The sequence below is a fragment of the Gavia stellata genome, chromosome 32 (genome assembly GCF_030936135.1).
Source record: "Gavia stellata isolate bGavSte3 chromosome 32, bGavSte3.hap2, whole genome shotgun sequence".
NCBI lineage: Eukaryota > Metazoa > Chordata > Aves > Gaviiformes > Gaviidae > Gavia > Gavia stellata.
Window position 1 is genome coordinate 4,909,869 of NC_082625.1, and position 25,432 is coordinate 4,935,300.

Sequence of the window (25,432 nt, forward strand, 5' to 3'; positions counted from 1 at the left end):
TGAGTTTCTAGTACAAGTGTTTACTTTCCTTCCTGTTTTGCAGTGATGCTTTTGCCAAGCTCCTAGAGTCTGGAGATCTGCACATGAGTTCTATTAAAGTAGATGGAATTAGCATTTCTTTCCAACATCTACTGGCAAAGATCTGTTTTCATCATCATTTTTCAGGTGAGTCTTCCCTGATGCAGAACCTTCTGCAAAATTCCATATTCCAAAATTTCTGCCGTGCTTGGCAAGTGCAACACTCCGTGGCCTCAACAATGACAGAAGCAGGCGATGTCCAAATTAAATAAATTTGGGAGAGGAGTTTTTTCCAGTTTTGTAACACATTGGTATCCTCAAGCATGCAATAGTCTTCAAAATGAACTCTCCTTCTGTCCCTGTGGCTTTCCTCCAGCCCAGCGAGGCACGTGGCAGGTATCATGGGAGCAGCTTGCTTATAGTTCAGGCTGTAACTGTTCTCTGGAGGTTGTGTTTGATCTTCAGTGCTTCAGCCTATCTCTTTCCCCAATGCTTCGTTTCAGTAAGGGAGAGCACGAGCTCTTCAAGTTTGGAGTTATTAATTAAAACACAAGTACTGGATGAAGAAAACAAATGGCTGTTTCATCATGCTCTGGTGTATGCATTAGATGTTGCCTCACTGAAAGTATTTCTGGGAAAGAGATCTTCCATCCTGATCAGTGTTTTTGCCACTAAACATTTGCAGCTTGCTTAAAAGACAAATGACTAACCTCATTATTGTGAAATATCCCAGATAGGAGCCAGGAGGAGCCAGGCATGTCCATCATCTTAACCCTGACTTCTTCCTCCCCTCACTCAGTAGAAGCTTCTATTCCTTGAGGCCAGGCAAAGCAGTAGTTCCTCTTCATGGGAAGCAAACCTTATATTAAAAGTTGTCCCACTAAATGAAAACTCCTGCTTTCTTTATAGTTGTGGAACGCGTTGATTCGTGTGCATCAATGTACAGTCGTTCTATCCAAGGCCATCACGTCTGCCTACTGGTAAAAAAGGTGAGAGCATTGTAACACTCTGAACCAAGACCTGAGAGAAGCTAAATCTGCAGCCTTTCCCATCTTAACAGAAAGAGGGAAATACTCCTGTCTAAATCATCCGGGGACACCATGGGCGATTTAATTCATCTGGCCCATCTAGCAGTTTTCGCTGTGCTACTGCCAAGCTTGTACCTCCCCGTGGGTTTTCTGTTGCCCAGCACATACCTGGTGGGCAGTAGCAGCACTGATGGCTTCCCCGAACTGACCTCTCAGCTAAGCCTGCTTCGTTCCTGTGCGGGCTCCACCGGCTGCTTCCAGTCCCTGAGCTTGGCTGGGAATAAAATTGTTCCCGCTTAGAAGAGGAGCTAATGGATTTTTTTTTTTCTTTTTCTTTCCAAGGGAGAGAACTCTGTATCCATAGATGGGAAATGTAATGATTCCACCCTGCTTAGCAACTTGTTGGATGAGATGAAAGAGACATTGTCCAAGTGCTGAATATTCCTTATAAAATACTCCATCTACAAGAAACACACCTAATGTGTAAAGACGAGCAGACCCATGTGTTAAGTTTCTCCCTCGTACGCATGTACTATCCTGGGGCACGTGCTTTTCAGTTAACTCCACCATTGTTTGCAGTTTCAACATTTTAAGGCTGTATGTTACCTTTTTATTTCAAAACTTTTTACAAACTGTGGTGTTAACCCTTTCTAGCCCAAAGAGATCCTGGTGACATGACTGGAGGAGGGAGGGAGGGGAGCTATTTATTCAGCAGCTCATGATGATCCCATAAACCTTGCCATCTGCGTGGGACGGTGGACTAAGCGGAATTTTATCAACAGTAGCACCGAGTCTGTTGCTTGTGCTTATTGCGAGGGAAGGTTGACGTGACCCTTAGCTATGGAACATGTCTTCAGGGCTGCTGTAGTTGATGTATATTTCTAGCAGAGGCTGGTGCTGGACCTGAAGGCCTCTTTTTTTTTTTTTTAAATATGATTTATTATTATTATTATCTCAAGATCTATCGTGATCAGCATATAAACATCCTCCATCTCCTTGAGCTAATCCAAATGAGCCCTGTGAGAACTGGGATGTTTGAGTTTCTGTTTATAGTAGTTGCCTTGAGCCTTAACCTTCTTTTAGTGACAGCTGAAAGAGTAGAGAGTGAACGCATGAAGCAGGCTGGAAGTGTTGCTGTTTGGTTCTCTGCTCCTGTTGACCACCCCCGCAAATGGAGTCTATCATGCTTCTCCCTTTTGAGCAGTCTCTGCTGATGTGTTTTATGAGTCCACTTCAATTTCACATTCCTGAAAAGTTAAGGGTGTAGCAAGAAACTGGAAATCCAAAGGGTCTGTTCCTGCTTTTTTTTTTTTTATAATTTTGCTCACCAGCTGAGGTTGACCACTACCAGGTTAAATGCCCGCGCGTGTAATCCCTTGTACTCTGAACAGTTTGCAGACAGGGCCCTGTTCCCTCTGTGCTGTGAAGTCAGAGATGTCGTGCCGTCTCAGTTGTCCCTGTAGCGTCCCATGGCCCTGCCCTCGCAGCAGTGGATGCAGATTTAGCAGCGCAAGTGTAACGGTGTCCCTGCAGCAGAACTCTCCCTGCCTGGGTGGCAGAAGGAAGGGGTTGTTGAGGAGCTGCAGACTTCTCTCTGTAGCAGGTGACTTGAGAGGGAAGAAGGGGAGAGTCTACAAAGTGAAGCCCATTCTGCACTGTTGAAACCTTGTGGAATCACTGACTGGAAAGGGACATCACTGTGTCCTTTACAGAGATCCTTAATTGATGTCCTTCTCCAAAATCTCTTGCTTTTGATTATTTTTTTTTCCCCCCCAGTTCTTTTACTTGCTGTTCCATACCCAGCAAACTGAGAACACACTCGAACGGTCTTGCTTTGAGGCGTGGGTTGGGAGCTGTTGGTTGCTGTTCCCAGAAGGGTCCGCGGGGAGGGGTTGGGTTGGTCTGCGCTTCCCCAGCACCACCGGTGTCAGCACGGCCCAGTGGAGTTGAACTAAAACCCTACGCGGGGAACGGGATAAAGTGTTGGTCTTACCCTTTGGGTGAACGTCATGTTCTTTAAGCGTGTCTTGTGCTCTTTACACTCTTCCAATATTGGGGTATTTTCTGCTCTGGTTTTATTGCTAGGACCAGCTTCGTATTCTGACCGCACTTGTGCGCTGCAGGAATTTCTTTGCAGCAGGCTTCACTGCTGGGGAAGTGGTAGTTTTTGGTATCGGTCAACCTCCCTTGGTTAGCCAGTTTGTGTATTAGAAACTGAACATATTAAAATTGTCTTAAAGGATAATGTTCCTCAATTAGTGGGTTTTTTTAATTCATGGATGAAAACTGTCACTTTAGCATGTAGAGTCTTCTCTTACAGAATCCTGTGCAGTGATTCTAGAATTTTGAAACTGTATGATGTGTTACATTCACAAATTTATTTGCTATCAACATTCCCTTAAAAAAAGAAAAAGAAAACAACATACCACAAGCTGCTGTAATGATTTTTGTGTCAAGATGATCCAATAAACTTTCAAAACAAAGTTAAATTTTTGGCTTTGTAAATAGTCCTTTTATAAGACCCTTCCAGTTTGTATGGACCCAAAAACATGACGCGGATGTACCCCAGCTCTGAATGCTTGTGTCTTTGGGGGACGTAAGAGGAATCTCATTCCAAAAGCTCTGGAGGAGGTAAGAAGTCATTTCTAACGCAACGCCACTGGGGTGGGAGGGTTTTACCACCTGGGGACTGGTGTGCATCAGCGAGGGGAGTCTTCTGTCCCTAACGTGCGTGTCATGTACCCGCTCTGTCAGTGGCAACAGCTTGAAAGCATGAAGTACGTGAGCAAAAAGGAGTCCATAGTGAGGGAGGCTGGAATGATGCTGTTCTTCATCTCTTGGTTTTTAAACTGACCTGGTTTTTATCGGCACCAGAATTGATTCCTACATACTTTGAATAACTAACTGGTCAGGCGGTCGGGTTTTATCACTCTTTTGGAAGGCAGCATTGCAAGCAATAGTTGTCACAAACATAAAAATTACAGGGGAAAAACAATAATTCAGACCACCTCAGTTAAAGCTGCATTTTTATTTTTTTGACCGCAATTGCAGCTAAAATCTAAGCACTTGTGAAACTCAGTGCTCTGGTCTTATCTAGAAACTGAAGGACAGAAATCAGCCCCTTCTGTCTCTTCCTCTCGGCCTGGCATCCAGTAAAATTTGTGATGGAAACATGGTAGCGTTAATATGAGGATTAAGTTCTGGTGCTGCCGCAATAGGAACTGAGGGATTTGGTTTTGCTGATACTCCCAGTGGCTGCCAGTAGTAAGACCAGAACCTGTGAAAATCATCTCTTAGAACAGAAAATATTGGGGCTGCGTAGTCAGGGGCTACCAGCTCTGCACTGAGAAAAACCCATGGCTCGCACTGACTTGTCGGCCCCGTTATGGGTAGATGAGCTCCTGCTGCGGAGAAAGGCCCAGGTCCTCTGTTTTGTGCACGCAGCGCGAGCCCCGTGTTGCACTGCCGTGTTGGCCCGCAGGGAGCTGCCTGCTTGCTCTGCTACCTTGTGGGACTGCACAAATCTGATGAAACGGGATGAAAACAACAACAACAACCCCCATCTCTTTGCAAAGGCATGAAGAAAAACCCCAAACGCAGGAAGCACTTGGAGTGAACATCGAGTATTTAATGAGCTGCAGGACCTTGACTGGGCAGTGCAGGAGTTTACAGTGAACCTGGCACCGTGCGCTTCGGGCTTCCAACAGTAAGACAGGCTCTTGCCCTGCTCTCTACGTCATGCCAAAATTCACTGAGCAACCGCACAAACAAAATCAGCCCTTATCTAAGTGTATTTTTGCACACAGTATGTTATGAGCAAGCACGTAAGAGGTACAAACTTGGTCATAGGAAGTTCCATCTAAACATGAGGAGGAACTTCTTTACTTTGAGGGTGGCAGAGCACTGGAACAGGCTGCCCAGAGAGGTTGTGGAGTCTGGAGATATTCAAAACTCGCCTGGACACATTCCTGTGCGATCTGCTCTGGGTGACCCTGCTCTGGTGGGGGGGTTGCATGAGATGATCTCCAGAGGCCCCTTCCAACCCCTGTCACCCTGTGAAGGAGAGTGCCACCCCGCAGGTTTGTGGTTGCAGCTGTTTCATGCCAAGTCTTGGGCAGAGCAGCATCTTTGAGGTACCCAACCTGTCGCAACTGCGCTCTCCGGGGAGGCGCTGACGCTGCTGGAGCCACTGCCCCAGCTCTTCCCCCGGGCAGCAGCCCTCCCCTGTACCAGGGCTGTGGCCGCAGACTGCCCTTGGGAGCACAGAGTGGGATCAGCTGCTCTGCAGGAACATCCCAGCTGCTGGGAAGAGGCAGCGGGAGGTCTGGATCACGGAGCCGAAGCCTTCACCCATGGGTGCTGCCACGCATCTCCCAGGCTGGGTCTGGGCTGTGAGCACGACAGGAGGAGATGAGCTGAGCTGTGGGTCCGGGGCTGCCAATTTGAGGTGGTCGTGGGAGCACTGGGAATTGAGAGCACTGACTGAACATGAGCCAGCAGTGTGCCCAGGTGGCCAGGAAGGCCAACAGCATCCTGGCCTGTATCAGAAGCAGTGTGGCCAGCGGGAATAGGGAGGTGATCGTGCCCCTGTACTCGGCGCGGGTGAGGCCGCACCTCGAATACTGTGTTCAGTTTTGGGCCCCTCACTCCAAGAAGGACATTGAGGTGCTGGAGCGTGTCCAGAGAAGGGCAACGGAGCTGGTGAGGGGTCTGGAGCACAAGTCTGATGAGGAGCGGCTGAGGGAGCTGGGGGTGTTCAGTCTGGAGAAGAGGGGGCTGAGGGGAGACCTCATCGCTCTCTACAACTGCCTGAAAGGGGGTTGTGGTGAGGTGGGTGTTGGTCTCTTCTCCCAAGTGACAAGTGATAGGACAAGAGGAAATGGCCTCAAGTCGCGCCAGGGGAGGTTTAGACTGGATATTGGGAAAAATTTCTTTCCTGAGAGAGTGGTGAAGCACTGGAAGAGGCTGCCCAGGGAGGTGGTGGAGTCACCATCACTGGAAGTGTTCAAGGAACGTGTGGACGTGGCACTGCGGGACATGGTTTAGTGGGCATGGGGGGGTTGGGTTGGTGGTTGGACTTGATGATCTGACAGGTCTTTTCCAACTGTAGTGATTCTGTGACATCCCCTGTTGTGTTACCAAAACAGCCGGAGTGTAGGAGAAACACTCCGAGTGCAGGACGGGAGGGAGCTCTGCGGGGCGTGGGGAAGGGTTGTGCTTTCAGCAGGGTTTGGTTTTGGGCTTCCCAGGGAATTACCACCTGCGCGTGACGTCCCTCGTTCTGATGTTTGTGAAAATTTCCCTTTGAACCAGCAGCTGCGTTTTCCTCTACTTCTCCTTTTTATGACTTTAAACTTCAAGTATGTGCAGGTTCCTTCAGCTGCTCCTGTTCCACCAACTGCCCCCCAGCTCAAACCGCTCCGAATCCCCGGCCGTGGTCAGAGCTGGAGCCGGGGGCGAGGCTGGCCTGACTCTGCCCAGCTTCACCCTCTCCCAGGGCAGGACCGTGGCTGCATTTGGCTCCTGATGGTGCCAAAACCACGCTCCAGCTCCCCCCCCGGCTCCACCAGACTCAAATCGAGCGCTGCTGGGCTGGAAATCAGGAAAAATAAGAAAGTTATTGGAGTGGAGGAGGTGCTGGCGGTGAGCTGGGCTTCGCGGAGGTTGGGCTGGAGGCAGCTGGGGGTGGAAGGATGCTCAAAGGAGGGCTGAGGACTGTCCCTCGCCCGCGTCTCATGGGCGGGCGGGAGGAGAGAGGCCTTTTTTAACAGCGCTGCTGGGGACCGGTTCCTCAAAACGGGGACTGACGGGGCCCACAGCCCTGGGGGGGCTGAGCAGCCCCTGCCCCGTCCTTACGCCGCTGCTCCGTGCAACCCAGCCGGACCCGGGAGGCTTCCTGACCTTAATTTAATTTTTGCTTCTGATTTCTGAGCCTTTCTGCCCTTTCCAGGGCTCCTCCGTTTCTAATGGATAATTTCATGCCACCGAGGTGGTGAGGAGGAGGCCCGGGGGGGGCTGCAGCCCCGCGGCATCCCTGGGCTGGGGTACGGCCACGCGCTGTGGGCTGCCCCTCCTCCCCAGCACCAGAGAAATACAAATAGTAGATAAATAAAGTAGAATAAAAGAAAATAAATAAATTACATAAAATAGAATATTTTTTCCTTTTATTCTACTTATTTATTTTAAAGTAGAATAAAGGAAAAGAGAGGAAAAGAAAACAGGGGAAGGAAATAGAGGAGAAGAGGAGGAGGAAATAGAGGAGAAGAGGAGGAGGAAATAGAGGAAAAGAAAATAGAGGAAAAGAGGAAAAGAAAATAGAGGAAAAGAGGAAAAGAAAATAGAGGAAAAGAGGAGAAAAAATAGAGGAAAAGAAAATAGAGGAAAAGAGGAAAAGAGGAGAAAAAATAGAGGAAAAGAGGAAAAGAGGAGAAAAAATAGAGGAAAAGAAAATAGAGGAAAAGAGGAGAAAAAATAGAGGAAAAGAAAATAGAGGAAAAGAGGAGAAAAAATAGAGGAAAAGAAAATAGAGGAAAAGAGGAGAAAAAATAGAGGAAAAGAGGAAAAGAGGAGAAAAAATAGAGGAAAAGAGGAAAAGAGGAGAAAAAATGGAGGAAAAGAAAATAGAGGAAAAGAAAAGAGGGGAAGAGGAAAAGAGGAGAAGAAAAGAATGGAGAAGAAAAGAGAGGAAAAGAAAACAATGACCGAGAATAAAATAAAATAGAATGAAAAAATAAAATAAACAACCGACTCCGCAACGCCGCCCGCAGCGCCCGCCCCCACCCGCCGGCCTGGGCCCCGCCGGTGCGGCCCGCCCCGCGCTCCCCGCCCGCCCCCGGCCCCGCCCCGGCCCCGCCCCGGCCCCGCCCCGGCCCCGCCCCGGCCCCGCCCCGGCCCCGCCCGCGGGAGGAGCCGCCGGCGCGGGCGGGCGGGCGGGCGCGCTGCCCCTTTAAGAGGAAGTAGGGCCGGCTGCCGGCGGGCGCGCGCGGAGAGGGGCCGCGCGGGCGATCGCCGCCTTGTGCGGAGCGGGCGGGGGGCGGAGCGCTGCGGCCGCGCGAGGAGCCGCTTCCGCGCCGGTAGGGGTGAGCGGCGGGCGGCCGGGAGCGGGGCGGGGGGGGAGGAGAGGGCCTGGAGCCAGGCCGGGGGGGTCCCCGGGCCGGGGGGGCCTCGGGAGGCGGCCGGGGCGGGCCCGCAGCCCTGCCCGGGGGCCGCCGTCGCCGCCAGCCCCCCCCAGGGTGGCGGTGCCCGGGGCTGCCCGCGCCCCGCTGGAGCGGCGGGGCCTCCGCGGGGCCTCCGCGGGCCGGCCCAGCCCTGACGAGCAGCCTGTTGAAGCGGGACCTCTACAGCCGCGCTCTCTTCTTCACTTCTTCCTATTTTTCCCTTGGGCGGAAGGCGTTTGCGAGCGCGTTTCTCGTGGCCGGGGGCTCGCGGGGCTGCGGGCCGCACGGCAACCCCCGCTCGGGCCGCGGGAGGAGGCCCCTGACGCCCCCCGGAGCCCCCCGGAGCCCCCCGGGGGGTTGGGGCCGGCGGTGCGAGCAGAGCGCGCTCCTGGAGGAGAGCCCTCTTCGACGGGACGGGCGCTGCGGAGCGACTTTCCCGAGCAGAGACCTCACTGATGGTGTCACCGCCCCTCGAAGGGGCTCCCCTGCAGGTGTCCGGGGGGAGGTACCGGACTCTGTCTTTACCAGCGAACTAAAAATCTCCTAATGAGGCAAAAAACCAGCGCAGAGAGTGAGGGGTTTGCCGGCATAACCGTGAAGCCTTGGATACTCCTGTATTTTATTCCACCTCTTTCCCTCCTGTCTTTCTCTACCTCCGCTAATAAATGTTTCTATTGCAGCTAAAGGCACAGTCCTGAAGTTCAAGCTCCTCGATCTCTTAAGTGCTTGGGGAGAATGGGGCATTCTCCAGGTTTTTTTCTGATCGTGGTGAGCTGCAGCTCAGCTGTCATGAGGGAGAACTTGTGACGCCTCAAAGCCAACTCCCGCTCTGCTTCCGTCTCTCGCTACAAGCCCAGGAACGCTCGTCTTAACAGTGGCTGTCTCTGCTGCGATCTGCAGTACAGTAATCTCAGCTCCTTCAAAGAAAACCATTCCTGTGTGTGAGAAGGACAGACAAAAAGGAAAGGGTAGGAAATCCTCTGGCGACAGACGAAAGAGGGATTTGAAGTTGTCCACTGGCACAGATGTTTGGAAAAAGCATCTCTGTCATGGACTCTGGTGCTAGAAAAGGCAAGATCGCCTTGTCCTAGTGCTTGGAGGCAAAGAGTGGCCACACTTTCTGGATTTCCATCCCTTCTTTGTTTAAAACCCCTTTCCGGTCTGGAAGTCCTCTCCCAAGTTGCAGGGCAGAGGGGGATTTTTGCTAGATGTGAAATTTCCCCAGGCACCTGTTTATCACAGTCCCCCGGGCTTCGTCCTTGCACTTTGCTTCCAAACTTTAGGCTCGCATCCAGCTCTGTGTTTATCTATTGTCATTTCTTGGACTGCATATTCCGTATCTTAGATTCACTTTCTGTCTTAGTCACGTACTTGTGAAGTTAACTTGGGCGGGAGGCTGAGCTTGTAACCTTTTAAATTCCCAGAAAGGGAGGAGTGCTGGGAGTTCATGCCGGCTTGGTGGTGTGGTAGCAAAAGCTGGTGCTCTCGGTTTACACCGAGGAGCCGAGTCCAGGTGCTGGGCAGGGAGCTGGTTCCCTGCGCCTGGCTCGCCTTTCAGGATCTGGGATGCTCTTTTGGACCCGTTACTTGGGGTTGCGCAGTCACCTGTGCCATTGTCAGAAATGGAAACGGGCTCTCCTGTCCGCTTGGCTGAGGCTTAGGGAGCTTGAAGTGTACTCAGCATCTTGAGCAAAGTCCTCCTTCGTGACTTCAGCTGTCCTCCGGTGCGGGAGCTGTTTGCCAGATGTGTCCTTGTCCGCATTTGGCTCTAAGGTGGCTCTTTCATTGATGTGATGTGAAGTACCACCCGAACTGAAACAGTGCGATTTAGTCCCGTTTGTGGCGGTTGGACTGTACTGACGCCTGCCGTGTTTTGTAACTCGTGCTTCTCGGCAAATGAGCCAGGGATCTCTATGGCCACAGTACGCAAAGTAAAAGTGTTTCCCTTGTCAGCAGCGGAAGTGTGTGGGGTCAGAGAAGAGAGACTGCAAAACCTAACCAGTCCTGCGCACAGCGTTCGGAGCTGGGAAAAGAACTGCCTCCGACTTCTGAGTTTTAATTTCTTGTGTGACAGGAGAGTATTTTGTGATACTTGAGCCATAAATGCTGTTGTAAGTGGATCCATAACCAGCTTTGCTGGAGGTTTAGGAGCTTATCTTTAGAAATATGTTATACCCAGCTAATGCTCTCAATAAAGAGCGCACCTTAGGCTGCGTCTTTATCCTCCCTTTTCCAGGTGCCCCTGGGAGGCAGAGTTATCTGTGACTCCTGCTTCGCTCTGCTGCTTGCTTCCCTCTGGAGCTGGTGGTGTGCTAAAAGTGCTGTTCTGCTCCTGACGAGATCATAGAGGGCTCTTGGGCGAATTGTTGCTCCCAGTACGTGAAGGGCCGGGGAGCAGAGGGGAGGAACGGAGGCAGCGAAGGCCAGGAAAAAAACCACTTTGCAGGTGAGCAAAGCCAGCGCAAAAAAAATCCATCGCACTGCAGCAGCTTTGACTTCTTCCGGAAGAGTCTGGGTGAAGGAACTTGGTGCTTGGCTTCGTTGTTGTTGAGTGAATTTGAGACGAGGCAAAGGTGGTGGTGATGCTGCCGGACGTTCCCGTGTGCTGCCGGGGTAGGGCCGTGCCACGGTGGAAGCGTCCTGCTGCGGCCGCGCTCGGTGCTCGCCCGCGCCTGCTTGGGGACCGCAGTGCTGTATTTCCCGGGTACAGGGTGGGTTTGGGTGAATCGCGACTGTGGCTGCGAGCCTCTGCGCTGGCTCCGAGGGAGCCCGTGGAACAGAAAACGAGCTAGAGCCATCCAAAACCTGTTTCAGTTTGAAGCAGGCGCTGAGTCAGGCCCATGGTTTTTTTTTTTCTTCTTTTTCCTCTTGCTGTGTGGCGCGAGGTCTTATGATGTGGTTAGTCTTGAGGTGATCTCTAGCTCCACATCAGTGGGCTTATTCCTTGCCTGGAGACATGCGAACGTATTGGGTTACTGCCATATCTCCTCGTGGAGGGGAAGAGCAAGCCTCGTGGGCATCTGCTTTCGGCGAGAAACAATACCGCTTTTCTTCCGAAAGCGTAATATTAATGTGGGGAGCAGAGGTATTTGTCGGTGGGATTAGCTCTGCCATGGGAAAGGTTGGCCCTGTGGCTGCGGCTCAGTCCCTGGGTGAAGGAGCTCATAGCTCTGGCATCTCCCGTGATCTCGAACCCGTAGCCACGCTGTTACAATACGTGCTGTAGTCATTTTATCAGCCTAAGGCAAAATTCGTGCTCCAGACCGGTGTTAATCTTTTACTTGGGTGGAGGCAGATCCCAAAGTTAGAGTAGATGAAACTGCTGTTGCTTCAAAAATAGCCCTGCCCAGCGAGGACAACAACGTGGAACCTGCAAAAGCGGGAAGAAACATGTAGCTTGCAGCTTGGACTTGATAAATATCACACTGCCCCTTACGAGTCCTGCGGTGGGGGACAAAGCCAGGCTGGAGGACAGCGAAAGGTCTTCCCGAAGGAGCAGGCTGCAAAATACGGCCCCTCAGACTTCAAAAAAAAAAAAAAGCGAACTGCTCTTAGCATGCCGTCAGCCGCCCACTGCCTGTGGTTTATCCTAGAAATATTCGTCTGTGCAGTTAACCTGTCTCCCGGAGTCGTGACCCAGCTTGTCAGCTTAACGCAGCGTCTGCAAAGCCCGCAGCGGATTAGCTCTGCCTCCACACGCAGCCGTCATCCCGGCGTGGACGTGTGAGCGCAACCTGTGGAAACCTTCCAAAATAGCTGCGGCTCTGACGTTGCAATAGATGCAGGTGTCGTGTAAGAGGCAAGGAAATCGGCCCTAAATCGGTAAGGCTCAGGGCTCCGATAGCTGTTCCTGCGACGCTGCCGTCGTTTCTAGGCTTTCAAAGGACGATTTTTAAACTGCAGCATCTGCTGCCTGACCTTCCCCTTTTGGGGAAGGGAAAGTAGGAGGGGTGACCTATTACAAAAGTTACTTTCTCGTGCGGCTTTTCCACCCGCTGTGGCTGTGGGGAGGATGCCTGGAAGGCTGGAGGGGACAACCCACGGTGGAAATTCAGTCGTCTTGTGTGCAGAGTTTGAAGGCAATTCAGCCTTCCCTCTCCCCTGCCAGACAGGGTCATCCAGCCCCGTGGTCGCTCCTTCCCGTACCTGCCTCCCCTCAGCACCCGCTTGCGACGCGAGCTCCCGTCGCACAAAACCCATGACCTCCCTCCTGTCGTCGCCGCGTGGTCCGGATCGAAATCCTGAGCTCAGAGCTGAGCAATAAACCCTCCTGCTCCTCCGTCCTGCTGGAGGTGGTTGGGAAGTGCCTCTTGCTGCTCCGTGACCTGGGCTTTCCGCTCCGCGCAGCAGCGTTTCCATCTGGCGCCGGCTCTGCCAGAGCTGCTGCTGCTCGTGTCCTTGGGTCTTCTCCTAACTCAACTATGGCTTAATTTAACAGGGCTTTTCCCTTTATTATATCAACTAACTTGACTTTAAAATTGGTCTGAACGCATAGCCTTTCAGGGTAAAAAGAATATATCAATTAAAGCCCAGTAGAACTATTTTTGGGTCTTCTATTATGCTCTTTCCTTTTCTTATGGATGTGGCGATGCAGATGGGCTCTGGGTTTGCACGGCTTAGAGGCATGTCAAGAGGCTGCCTGCTCCTCAGCTGAGCGTCGGGGCGATACGGATACCGGGGAGATACGGATACCGTGCCAGTATAGTTTCTTCCTTGGGAATTTCCCAATTGCGCAGCAGATTTAAATTGCGGGGGGGTGGCTGGCGACCAGCAGGACTTTTTCAAACTGACTTTGTGGTGAAATATAAAGGGCTCTTTGTTTGCCTATACCTTGGGAGTTTGACATTGGGAATGTGCGTTTCTGAACGGCTGTTAAGTCGGTTGTGAAGGCTGCTAGTGAAGCAGTTTCCAAAAGAAAAACGTGGATATTGTCCTGCAGAGCGACAGAACGAACTCGCTGCTCGTGTCTCGCCCAGCCTGGGGCTGTAGGTGCTGCTGGACCGGACCCGCTCTCTGCTCCCTCTCCTGTAGCTCCAGAGCGGCGGCTGCTGCCAGGAGCGAAGCGTGGAGGACAAACGAGACAAGGCGACGCTGAGGGTAAGGCAGGGCCGCCGGGCAGCTGCTTGGCTCTCCTCCTGCAGCGGCGTGGCGCGGTCTTGCAGGGGAAAAGACAGAAACACCGCAGTGGAGCTTGTAGAGGGGAATGATTAGTTTTTTGGGAAAACACTGGCAGCTCCCCGGGCCGGGAGGCCGGAGTCGCTGCCAGACAGGAAGCCGGCTGACGTGGAAGTGCCGTCTCGCCGGGATTATGAATGGCCAGGCGTGCCTGCCGCGGCCGCGCTCGGCCCTCCTCCTCTGCCCCGCACTCTCCTCGCCGTGCCCTGCCCTGGCTGAGGTAAGCACGGGGACAGACCTTCGGTTCTCATAATCGTAAAACAATTCAGAAGGGCAGCCAAAAACCTCGTCCCGTGAAGGCGAGGTGTCTTGTTTGTGGCCAGGCTGGCTCCAGAGGCACACAAACTGGCTGCCATTAGTGCCAGTCCAGCCCTGCTCGCCATAATTGGTCTGATCCCCACTCTCCGTGTTAAGATCTCTCCTTTGATCGTAGAAAACCGGGATCATCTCGTACTGAGAAATTGAGCTAGTGCAGAATGGCTGTGGGAAGGTATTTGTGAAGGGGGGGGGGTAATGGAAAAAATGTGCGTATGCGTCTGTCTTTGCTGTTTTGTTGAAGCCACTTTGCCTCTCGGGCGTGCTCTGTAAATTCAGTTTTTACTTGAAGCGCTCGATGCATCTGATATATTGTGGCTGCTTTATCAAACTGGCACGGGTGGGTTTGTGTCCTGTGTTGGAAACTCTGGCCCGGGCAGCAGCATTAGCGGTGAGTAAGGGCGCTGAAAACGGCTCGGGGGGGAAGGCGAGGGTTCGTTGCTCCCCTCTCCCTTCCGGGGAGCCGTGGGGACGAGGTGACTGGCATGGGCTCGTCACCGAAGGGCTGTAATTATAAGCAGCCGCAGAAGGAGCTTTCGGCTGGACTCGATGTGAACGCTGAGCAGCAATACCATATTGGTGTCATCTCGCAGGACAGCAGCGTGGCTTCCCTAAAAGGAAACTAGAGAAATCAATTCTTTTGAGAAATGCATTGCTCACTGGGGTTTGCTTAAAGGCTTTCTTAGCAGCGAGGCAGCAGGATGTGAGCCGCCCCGGCGCTGGGGTCACTGGGAGGGAAGTGGCCGCTTGTCTGACCCCTCCCCAGCCTGCGGGAGCCTTCGGATCGCAGCCGCGCATGAAACGGGACTTTTTTTTTTTTCTCCCCCCCCTTTTGAAAAAGGAAGCTCTTTGCCTCAGTGCCTACGAGTGCTCGTAGAAGTTGTGGAGGCAGTTGCGGAGACGGGCTGAGCAATTGCAAGAGTAATGTGCCGAGGCTAGAAACGCAGGTAGGAGCTTGCCGGCGTGCTGGCTTGCTTGGGTTTTTTTGTTTTCCTGTTGTTAAACCCCTGCACGGTGTTAGCGGTGGAGGGGAGCGCTGCGTGTTGCTTCGGGCAGGCGCTGACGGAGCAGTCATGGGACTCCTGGAAGAGGGTTTGGGGCCGTTCTGCCTCTGTGGGCAGGGCAGGATCCGTCGGGAACGCTGCTCGCACCTGGAAGGCTGCGGAACGGTGGCGGCAGGCTTGCAATGGGAGGCGGTTTCCAGGTGTTTCAGAGGAGGCGACTGTCTTTCCTTTTGTCGTACCCTCTCTGAGCTGCGTGTAAAAGTCACCAAGAGCCGGGGAAGCGACCGCCTGGGCTTCCGCTACCCGCAGCCTGGTTTTGAAGTAAGGCAGCACCGCGTGATCTGCTGTTCCCGGTGGGAGAAGAGGAACGGCAGAGCCATACGCACAGCCCTGCCCTGGATTGCCATCGGCAGAAATCGGCGTTAGGGCTGGAGCTGTGAGAGCAGGGAGCAAGGGGAGAAAACGAGCTTTTGGGAAGGGAAGGGAAGGGAAGGGAGGGCCTCGACACCCCTCGCTGGGCAGGCAAGTCGCCTCCTTAACCAGCGTAATACCGAGCCGCTCCTCGTGTCCTTGGGAGTAGCGGAGAAGCTGGAGGTTTGTTTGTGCTCCGGCCAGCACGCCACGGCTTTCTGCGGCGGTTGTGTGATCTCGGAGGGGTGGCCAAGGTCCCCTCGGAGCACCGGTGACGTGTGCTGTAATCTTGGCTGGCTGCAAAGGAGGCGTAAACAAAATGTACCGCAGGTTTGTTTGTGGGGGATTTTTGTTCCTCATCTTTGAAGCTTGCAAATACCATTCAGGTGCTTTGCATGTCCCATATCCTCATTGTTCCTAAACTTGCCTTTCTCTTCGGTGCGAAGGCAGTGCCTTAGTGCTGCCCGAGCTGTGACTCCGGCCTGTGGAAGTAGGTGTTGTACGTGTGATATCATCTTCAAGCAATGTCAGGGATGCTTTTGGTCTCTGCCTTTTTTTTCTTTTTTTTTTTTCCTAGAGCTAAATGTTTCTTTTAGCTTAGTTGCAGTCAAAGACCATAATTAAATAGGCTGCATCTGCTTGAAGTCTTAGCTACTCATTTTGCTAATGCCTTCAGACAGATGCTGAATCGTCTCAGACACGGTTGCTGCTGTGTCGAGCTCCCCAGTTCTCATGAATGATGTCTCTGTAGGAAGAGGAAGCTGTTTGTAGGACAGGTACTGCCTCAATACCAAATAAGCCATACTAAAAGCCTCTTCACCCTGCTCAGATGACAGTATCTTCTGGAAAATGCTCAGTGTTTGCTTCTTGATGTGCATGGCCAAGCCCAGGGGATGTTTGATTCTTCCCCTGTGGTTTTGCCATTCAGTTTTACCCCATCCTCTTCTCTGTGCCGGGCCCTGCGGCCGCAGCCTGACCCCTGCTCGAGGAACACAACCTTGTCCGGCAGAAGAGACGGTGCCTGGCTGCAGTCTCGGGCCGGCATGGATGCGAGCGCAGTCACTGCAATCAGACAGATCTTCCAGAAAATAAGTAGGAATGGAGTCGTACCGCGCTGAGGATGCTGCCCTTCCGCCGGGGAGCTGTGTGGATGGTGATGCTCGTGCTTCTTTACGGCTTGTTTGTTTTAAAGGACGTTTCTGTTTCTTTCTCCACCTCCAGCGTGAGGAAACGATTGCGTGCAAGTACTTCTCTGGGACTGATTTCCTGCTGGAAATAGCTGCAGACTCAGCACCCGCTGTCCACATTGTTGGTTACTGGGAGGCCGGTCCTGCCTTCGCTCCGGACGTGGCACCGCGGCGGGGTGGGCGCAGTCCCCCGGTGCTTCCGCCCCACCGGGTCGCCTCGGCGTTTTGCCGCAGGATGTGGCGAGGCTGTGACACAGCTCTCGGTAACCAAAGCTGCTGCCTCGTGCTCAGATGTCCCTCCGCGCCGTTCACGACTTCCTCTAACCATGTTTGTGGTGTGATCAAACACCTCGGAAGGACACATTTTCTGGGGGTTTTCTTCTTTTCCTTTTTTTTGACTCTCACACGGTAGCTTACGGCGTCGCAGCAGCTGTTTTAGCAGCGGTCTGCACAGCAAAAGCATGCGTGCCGTGAACTCGCCTTGCAGCCCAGGGCGAACCTCGCCAAACCGCTTTAAAATGCTTTTTTGGTTTCTCCCACCGCGTGTCGCGGCCCGTGTTGCAACAGGAGTTCGGATCCCTCTGCTCCTGCACAGAAGAGGTTACTGAGCCCGTTCCCTCAGGAAAAGCAGCGTTAGGAAACGTTGAGCCTGTTCTTAGTGGGACGAACTGAAGCGGTTTGGGTTTTCTTCCTTGCTGTAATTAAATAAGAAAGCATGAGGCCTTGGTTTAAATCTTTTTAATCTTTCTCCAGAGAAGAAATGCTGATTAGCACTATGCAGCATCTGTTAGAGATGGGCTGAATTGCAGCAAAGGTAGTCTTGACCTTGAATTTGGGATTTTCTTGCCAACGTTTGAGGATACTATTTAGCTATTTAAACAACACTATGGCTTAATATAAACCTAAGTAGATTTCTGCTTGGTGAAAGGGATTTGTTTGCTTGCTTTCTTACAAAATTATGGAAACTCTTATTTTGCCAGATTCAGTAAGGCATCAGCTTTAGTTAATTTCTGTTACTTTATTTATTTCTCTGTCCAGCACATGTAAAATAATATTTTTGGTACACACAGCTTTCTGCCTTGAGCTGCCATCAAAGAGCAGCTTCACACAAATTATACGAGGGGATGGATGTGGGAACAAAGGAGGTATAATTAGCTACAGATAAACAGAGCTGTGTTTCTCATCAGCATCCTTTCAGATCTTAACTTGTGTCTCACCCTCTTGGAGCTAATTCTTTTCCACAGACTGGAACAGGAAGGTGAGCTTTCCCTGCTCTTCCAGCTTTCAACCAGCCTTCAACTTGAAGTGAACTAAACTGAAGTGAAAAATATGTTTATGGTCCGTCTGCACCTGCAGAAGAGGCTGTGGCTGCTCTTAGAGCTGGTGTTATTTCAGGATATTCTCTTTCCGGGTGCCCGAGCTGCGACTTCTTCTTCTTCTTGTTCCCCTCTGCCCTTTCGTGTCCTGTCTTTAGCACAACGACAGTGCACGCAGCTCCTGCTCAAACGGCGGTTTTGTTGGAGTACGCCTGGCAGCAGATCTGAACTTTATCGTAGGTTGTCATAACCTTACCTTTTAGGTAGGCTTGTTTCCAAAAGAGGGGGGGAAGCGTAGCTGAAAAATCCGATCCTGGTAAAACTCACCTCGTTTTACCCTTCTTAATGACTTGGTGTATTGGAGCTGAGTGGGTGGTGGAGTTCTCCTTGTTTCTGTGGGGTTTGGGTCTCTCGGTGCGGTGATGTCGGGGGGAATGGCGGCCGTCTCCTGCAGAGGCTGTGCCTCTTCCCTGTGGGGCTGGTTCCCTCAGCCCCACGTCGAGCGTGTAGGGAGACCTCGCAGGGGTGGCTCTTCGTTCAGCCCAGGTCACCGCTGACAGCCGAGCCGCCGCTCTGGGCTCTAAAGAGACAGGGGAGGAAAGAAAGCTGGCGTTGGCTTCCCCCCCCTTCTCAGATCTGGGGCGAGGGCCCAGATGGTATCCCAGATCTCTTCCTATGGGATTTAGACAAGGTTTCCTGTTGAGAGAGCTGCTCCTAATCGCTGCCCTTCTGTGCTGCCTTGCAGATCAGGACCAGATGAGCAGAGGGAGGTTTCTGTGAAGATCAGAGTCGCCCCAGCCCTGCCCCGGGAAGTGGCCCAGCAGCGCTGCATCTCTGGCTGTCATCGCTACAGATCTGGAAAAGAAAGAAGAAGAGAAGAAAAATGTCCCATGCTTTAAAGCAAGTGTTCAATAAAGACAAAACCTTCCGGCCCAAGCGCAAGTTTGAGCCAGGGACTCAGCGGTTTGAGCTGCACAAGAAGGCTCAAGCCTCGCTCAACGCTGGCCTGGACTTGAAAGTCGCCGTCCAGCTGCCGCCGGGAGAGGAGCAGAACGACTGGGTGGCCGTGCACGTGGTGGACTTCTTCAACCGCATCAACCTGATCTACGGCACCATCAGTGACTATTGCACAGAGCAGTCCTGTCCCGTCATGTCGGGGGGACCCAAGTATGAGTACCGATGGCAGGATGAGCACAAGTACCGAAAACCCACGGCCCTGTCTGCTCCCCAGTACATGAACCTCCTGATGGACTGGATTGAGGTACAGATCAACAATGAGGACATCTTTCCCACTAATGTTGGTGAGTTTGGTTCCGGTTGCGGCTGCGGGGAGGGAGGCTGGTGCAATGCCTTCTCCTTCGAGCCCTTGGCTCCCATTTCTGTTCCAGGAGATGCAGTTGCACAGGTCATTCTTGTAGCAGAGCTATTTCCTTTTGTGCTGCTCAAAGGCTGGCAGTGTAGTAAGGTCTTCCGAGCACCTGAGAAACTTCAGAGCTCTTCTGGAGTTGTAAAATACCTGGAGCTGTACCAGATCCCATTTGGAGTCATGGATACCTTGAGAAAAGCCAAGCTGAGCCTAGGCAGCGAAAACAAGAGGCTGCTCTTAGAAAAGTCAGTCTCTGACATGACTCTTCAGTAGTTCATGCTGGATGTGGTCTCCTGAAGGACAGCTCTTTCGGAGCTGATTGCTAGCTTGGGTTCAACGTGCGTGCTCTGCGTCGGCCTGGCGATGGTGGCCACGTTTCCACAATTAGCGTCTTTGTGATTACAGGCTGGCGTTAGCTGACTCTGCCCTTTCCAGCTCAGTGCCTCCTGGCATGCACTCGGTTGGTTGTTGCAGCTGGGTGGGATGCTGACATGTGCACGGAGGGAGGGGCGGTGTTTTATCTATTGCCAGGGTGATGGAAATGAGAATTTGGCCTAAGACACCTCAATCTGCATATCCAAACGCAGCTTCATATACTGGCTTTGGGACAAAGATGTTGGGTTTTTTGTTTATTTTGTGCTGGATAAGATGTGAGAATTCAGTATCTAAAGCATGAGGTAAATAGGATTGATCCCATTCAGAGCTCTCGTCTTCTGGGACGCGAAAGACAAGATGCAGCAGAGATCCCTCCCTCCTGCCCTGGAGTTTATCCCGTCGAAGCTCTGATGGGACACAGTTGGCCCCTGTTTGGGACACGTCTGCCACCTCTGCCATATGAACATCCACGGGGCTCCTCCACCCGTGCCAAAACGCTGCTTAAACCCGGTGTGAGCAGGCGGAGGGGGGGAGCAGGGCCATAAACAGCCCGTTCTTCAGGCAGCTGCAACGCTGAAACCCTCCCCACCCGTTCCTCCCGTCGCCCAAACGCCTGCTGCGTCGCCTTTAGTTAGGACTTTTCTGCAAGACTCCCTGGGGACTGTGAGCAGGGAGTTTGTTCTGTTCGGGGAGGCACGACAAGTTTCCGACAGCAGGAGGGTTGTGGGGGTTTTTTGAATTGTTATTGTTGTTTTCAGCTTGGCTTTTACCAAGTTCCTCGCCCTTACCGTTGACTGAAACGCTGCAGTTCTTGCAGAGACTGAAAGGGTTTAACTAATCCTCGTTCCTCCAGAAACGACCTGTGTGAACTTTAAACTGTAATATTCTACTGAGATGGCTGGTTGGCCAGAGCGCTCTGCTGCAGGGCCCTGGCTAAACAAATCCTGAAGACCTGATGCCTTTAAAGGGGACCTTAACGTCTTTAATTTTTAACCAAAGAGCTAAAGACGTATCAAAATAAGAGATAACTGTGGGGAGTTAACAGCACCAACTCTTTTTGCTCGGTCGTATCTAGAGTTTTGCACTGTTTATATAAACATGCCAAATAGGAGTAGAAGAAAACTCTATCAGACTGAAACAGCTGCTGGGAATCTCCGAGGCTGGTCTCTTGTTTTCCGTCGTTAGCAGCGATCGATGGCATGCAGCACTCTGTCACTTAAGAAATCTGTGCTTTGAAAAATCTGATCCAAATGGAAAGGAAAGAGGAGAGGGAAACTGGAAATTACCAGGGACAAAAGCCCTTTTGTCTCAATCTATCCGTTTTATCAATTTATTTTAGCCCCGAGGAACCAGTTTTAACTTCGTGGAAAGTTTCTCATGGTTGTGTCTTCCCTCCCAGGTACTCCCTTCCCCAAGAACTTCCTCCCGGTGGTGAAGAAGATTCTCTCCAGGCTTTTCCGGGTCTTTGTCCACGTCTACATCCACCATTTCGACAGGATCACCCAGATGGGGTCGGAAGCCCACGTGAACACCTGCTACAAGCACTTTTACTACTTTGTGAAAGAGTTCAATCTCATAGACACCAAGGAGCTGGAACCACTGGTGAGTGTCTGGGTGGGCTCAGGGTCCCCGTCGGTCTGTCGGGGTCTGCGGCCAGCGCAGAACGGGGGGTGGAGGAGTCACAGAGGTGTCTGGTACCTTCTCAAAACTGGTTGCCCAAATTCAGGACATCGGTTGCCCTTGCAGTTTGACCGTCAGGAAATGGGGAGTCGGGACGCATGAGCACGGCTGAGCCAAGGTCATTTGGGCATCGCTTGGGGGAAGTTGACTTGCTCTCCAGCAACCTCCTTACATTTCTAGCAGCTGGCTTGCCCGGTTGGCGTGAGCCCCGCACCGTTAGCTGTCCAGGACGTGGATGGCTAAAAACCCCCTCCCTGTGCTTACTTCCCATGCTGAAAAGGAAGGACAACACCACTGCTTTCACAAGGAGTCTGGAGGATGGAGAATGTGACCAGTTAGACCTAGGAGGGTGGTGATGGCGTTTCTAAAGCCATAAGCAACAGAGCAGACCTGTGGAGCCGTCGGGCAGTGGAAAGGTGTCCTCGTGCCGGTGCTTGGGAATGGGAGTGGTGGGGGGGAACAGGGACCTGCCCAAACCGGACCTCATAGTAACAGCATCACCGCATGCTTGAGAAGGGTATTTCCGACTAAACGAAGGTGAGGTTTTTGTCATCCGCACCCTCACCTGGCAATCTGGATCTTCATTCATGGTCCCTTGTCTTTTCTGTCCCTTTGACAGAAGGAAATGACCTCCCGGATGTGCCACTGAGATCAGACCTTCCTGCTCCCACCTCGGCGTCTCTTCCGAGGACTCCGAGTCCCACTCCTGCATTGGAGACATGATTCAAGGGGAGAACAGAGACGTTTTGTTAAAGAAATCTATATATTTTTAATGAGTTTCAATGTAAAACTGTGATATTGCAGGAATATTTTTTTAAAGATGCTCTAGATAAACTAGTTTTTTATAGTAATTTCTATAAAAAAAAGAAAATATTTTGGGCTACTTGGTGGAAATGCTCGCGCTTTGAGGAGGGAAGAGCCACCCTGTACGGTCTCTTCCCTGTCCCCTCACTGCAGCGGCACCAAACGAGCTGAGCCAGACGCTTCAGATAGAGCCATGTCGTGTAGCTGGTGCTGCCATGGAAGCGGTACTTCCCTCGGAACACCCATTTCCCACCCGTGAAGGGAGGTTAGGTGGGGATTGGGCAAGAAATGCTGGTGTACGTGGATCCCCTGGGGTGCTGTTTGGTTCCAGCACCTCTTCCACTGGCTGCGAGTCCAGTTTTTGGACAGAGCTGCTTTTGTGCTCACCTTCTACTTGGCACCCTGTCCCCAAGGCTTGGCCCTCCTTGCTTCCCCTCCAAAAAAAGTTGGACTTGGGTGTTTTTCATGGCTAGACCAGTGCTGCCGCTGCTGATGGAGTCTGTGCTGGAGCGCTGCTGTTGTGAATCTGCTCTTGCGTCTTACGCCAGCTCTCAGCTGAGCTTCTCCCCGTGCACAGCCCAGCTGCAGCTCTGGGTGCGCTGTGGATGGGGATCCGCCCCGGCAGCATTAGGCCAAGCAGACCTGTGCCTCGTGGGAATGAGCAGAGGGAAGGCGCTGGGGAAGGCGTGGGGAAGTCTTTAACACCTGCACTTCCCCATCTCCCTGTGGTACGCTGACCCGGCTGAGAAGGAACTGGGCTGTTTGCCCTCCGGCCTCACTTACTGGCTGTGCGTGGACCATTTTCTGCTTCCCATTAGGGTACGGAGCCTTCTCCCTCTCCCCGAGCAGCACGTCCCCGCTCAGCTGCACACATCTCATAACCAAAGTCTCTGGCATGCAGCCAGAGACTGCTAGCCTTGCCTGCCGCTTGCACAAGCAACTCCGCTGCGTGACGAGAGCTTTGCAGTGCCCCCAAGGTAGGTAGAAAGGTCTACCTAGGATTTGGGGGGAGTGGGCGAGCAGGGTTTACAGTAAGAGAAAAGGTTTTTATGAACAGTGACCAAACTGTACCGCTAACCACTTCTTCCTTACAAAGTTTTTCTGTGTCCTGGAATCTCTGTGCATACGTGACTCTCGTTTCTTGTACTATCGTTAGGACACTCGTACAAATACCACTATAGTTTTCTGAAATGGAACCAATAAATTATGTTGTATTTACATACCACGCTCTGATTGCTAAATGTCTTGTGATTACACGTTCGTCAGAGGCGTTCTATCAGCAAAACAAACATGGTGTGTTTGGACTCCTCGGGAAGCGCGCTAGAGAGATGTTTCCTACAGTTGCTAAAAGCTCTTGGGTGCGTGCTCCTGCCTCTGCAGCCCTAAGGTTTGATTCCTCCTGCTCTCCAGGTGCTGGGGCCAGGCTGCTCCGAGCCCCACGCTTGTTCCCAGGGCTGTGGGGCAGAGCGGGTGGGTGCTGGAGCTCAACCAGCAGGCAGGGGTTGTCCTGACTTGTCCCTGCCTTGTTCCTGTGCCCAAAGGCTGATTCTCCCAGCTCTAAAACTTGGGTGGATGTGGGCAGGGGAGGTGAATTCGAGCTTACGAGCTTGCTGCCGGGCTCTTTGCTGCCACTGAAAGGAGCCGTGGGCATAGCCATCGAGGCTGACGGACTAGCTCGGCCAAGGCTCTGCGTTCGGGGGCCGCAAGTTATTTTCCTGGCCCGGAGCGGAGTAGCAGGCTCCGCAGCCGTAGCTGTGCCAGACCTGCCCGTGCCCTGCCTGCGGCGCCAGGTCCTGCCCCCTCCTCGTGTATGGTGGAGGTGCTGGGCCCTCCCAAGCACCCTCTGGCCCCTCTCCCAGTGTTCTGTGGGTGCAGCTCAGCTGGAGCCATGGCCTCCCCGACCAGGTGCTGTTAGAGGGTGCAGCGTGGCTGCCCGGTGCTGTGGCCAGAGCCCCCCATGTTGCTGAGACCCACTGCTGCCTGGGAGAGGGTGCAGCACCCCCCCAGCCCCTGACGCACTCCAGGAGCGAGGCCAGATCCTGCGCACAAGTAGGGAAGGGCACAAACCCCGTGGGGACCCGGGTGCCTGGTTGTGGTGGGGCTGCAAGCGGGTGCTGAGCGGTGCTGGGTCAGCTCATGTCGCTTTTCATCCGCTTTCCCTTTCACGCCGACCTCTGATGCCGTGAGCGCCGTGTCCGGGGGTGTGCGGCACCCATCCGGCTGTCACCCACGGGGCTGCAGGGCGCTGCCTTCCTCTGCCCTCCCTTTTTGGGGGGGAAAGATCTGGCTGCTTCCATGCAAGACTGGCTCAGCCAAGGGAGGAGGAGGAGGAAAAGCACCTTTAGGGGAGAAGAGCTGCTGCTGCTGCAGCCAAGCCCATCCTCCGCGGCGTGCGGCGGTGCAGGATGTTGCCCAGACAGGTTTGCAGAGCCACCGCAGCCGGTGCTCGGCCTTTCTCTGCTTCTGCCTCCGCCTTTTCCCCTCCGCCGCCCAGGCAGCACCCTGCTTTCATCTCCCCGTGCGGGGGCCTTGTGTTTACTCGCCCGTGAGCCGCAGCTGCCTCGTTGCAAGCGAGTCGAAGTCTGCGGGCCAGCGGGCTGCAGCGAGTGCCTAGAGCTGAGCCCAGGCCGGCGGAGCGGGTTTAGCTGTCACCTAGAGCTGTTGGTAATTTTATCGCTCGTCTCCCTGGATGCCGGTGGGGTATATGCAGACTGAGGTGTCACGAGGGCTTTGGTGAGAGCCCGAAGGAGAACGCATTTGCAGAGCTCCTGCGTTGCAGGACCAGGCTGCCTGGGTCGAGCGGGGTAACGTGCTCAGGGCTCCGGCAGCCCCCGCTCTGTGGGGCTGACCCCTTCCCAAAAAACACAGATGGCGTCTGCCCCGGAGCTGGAGCGGGCACGGGCTCACGGGGAGCTCTGCCATGGCCGTATGTTTGACGGGAAATACTTCTCTTTGGCTCAGTGTGGTGTCGCCCACTGCTCCCAAGAAAACAATCGCTCACCCTGCGCCGTCGCCCTGCTGAGTCCCCGAACGTCGAGGAGCTCAGGAGCTTTAGGACCTCAGTTCTCATTAGGCTTTGCTTAAAATTGGCCACTGGTTTCTGAAGCTGGGGAGTAGATGCAGCGATTGCGTGGGCCCTCGGAAACCAGCCACAGGAGAGCAGCGTCGGGGGGGTCTCCTGCAGCATCTGCAGCTGCGTGGCTTCAGCCAGGAAACGTCCGTGGTGTCTGTGCAGGAGCCATGTCCCCGCTGGGTGAGGATGGGGATGTCCCCGGCCGACACTGCCTCCTCGAGCAGCAGATCCCGCTCAGGGCATTGCTGGGGCTTTGCTGTAACATAAGCACGTCCTTCCCCCTGCCCTGACCCTCCAGCCGGAGCGGCTCAGCGGAGATGCTGCTCACCCTCACCGGTGCTCCGGGCACTGTCCCGTGGCTGCACCAGCACTGGAGAGTCGTGGCATGGACCACCCCTCCCGTGGGGCCATGGGCTGCGTTTCCCATCCCCAGGAGGTGCTGCCTCATCCCCTGCTTGTCCCCCCTTGCACCTTCGGGGCTGGGGAAACAGGGGCATGGGGTGGCACAGGACGCGTCCCCGAG

At 53.3% G+C, this 25,432-nt stretch overlaps 2 protein-coding genes across 5 annotated transcripts in view; both read left to right on the plus strand.

Annotated features, from left to right (window-relative positions):
• AP3D1 (adaptor related protein complex 3 subunit delta 1) overlaps window positions 1–1,741 on the plus strand; it is a 43,839-nt gene extending 42,098 nt beyond the window's left edge. For both annotated transcript variants that reach the window (XM_059831746.1, XM_059831747.1), the window contains 3 exons: window positions 44–165; window positions 928–1,007; window positions 1,389–1,741. In XM_059831746.1, the coding sequence (XP_059687729.1) occupies window positions 44–165; window positions 928–1,007; window positions 1,389–1,484 (298 nt within the window). In that variant the 3' untranslated portion in view covers window positions 1,485–1,741. The remainder of the gene's footprint in view (window positions 1–43; window positions 166–927; window positions 1,008–1,388) is intronic.
• A 6,353-nt stretch (window positions 1,742–8,094) lies between these two features.
• On the plus strand, window positions 8,095–23,018 carry MOB3A (MOB kinase activator 3A). Of its 3 annotated transcripts, none has more exons than XM_059831720.1 (4): window positions 8,095–8,119; window positions 18,357–18,912; window positions 20,752–20,954; window positions 21,652–23,018. In XM_059831720.1, exons 2-4 carry the CDS (start codon window positions 18,495–18,497, stop codon window positions 21,679–21,681), a joined length of 651 nt encoding a protein of 216 aa, XP_059687703.1. In that variant the 5' UTR covers window positions 8,095–8,119; window positions 18,357–18,494; the 3' UTR covers window positions 21,682–23,018. The 3 variants fall into 3 exon arrangements, with proteins under 3 accessions (XP_059687703.1, XP_059687701.1, XP_059687702.1); XM_059831718.1 differs by having other exon boundaries at window positions 8,099–8,125; XM_059831719.1 differs by lacking the exon at window positions 8,095–8,119 and adding an exon at window positions 14,617–14,640.
• Window positions 23,019–25,432: the final 2,414 nt, after the last annotated feature.

Coding starts and splice junctions, on each gene's coding strand:
- MOB3A (XM_059831720.1), top strand. CDS start 18,495: ATGTCCCATGCTTTAAAGCAAGTGTTCAATAAAGACAAAACCTTCCGG. Junction 18,913..20,751: donor CATCTTTCCCACTAATGTTG/GTGAGTTTGGTT, acceptor CTTCCCTCCCAG/GTACTCCCTTCCCCAAGAAC. Junction 20,955..21,651: donor CCAAGGAGCTGGAACCACTG/GTGAGTGTCTGG, acceptor TCCCTTTGACAG/AAGGAAATGACCTCCCGGAT.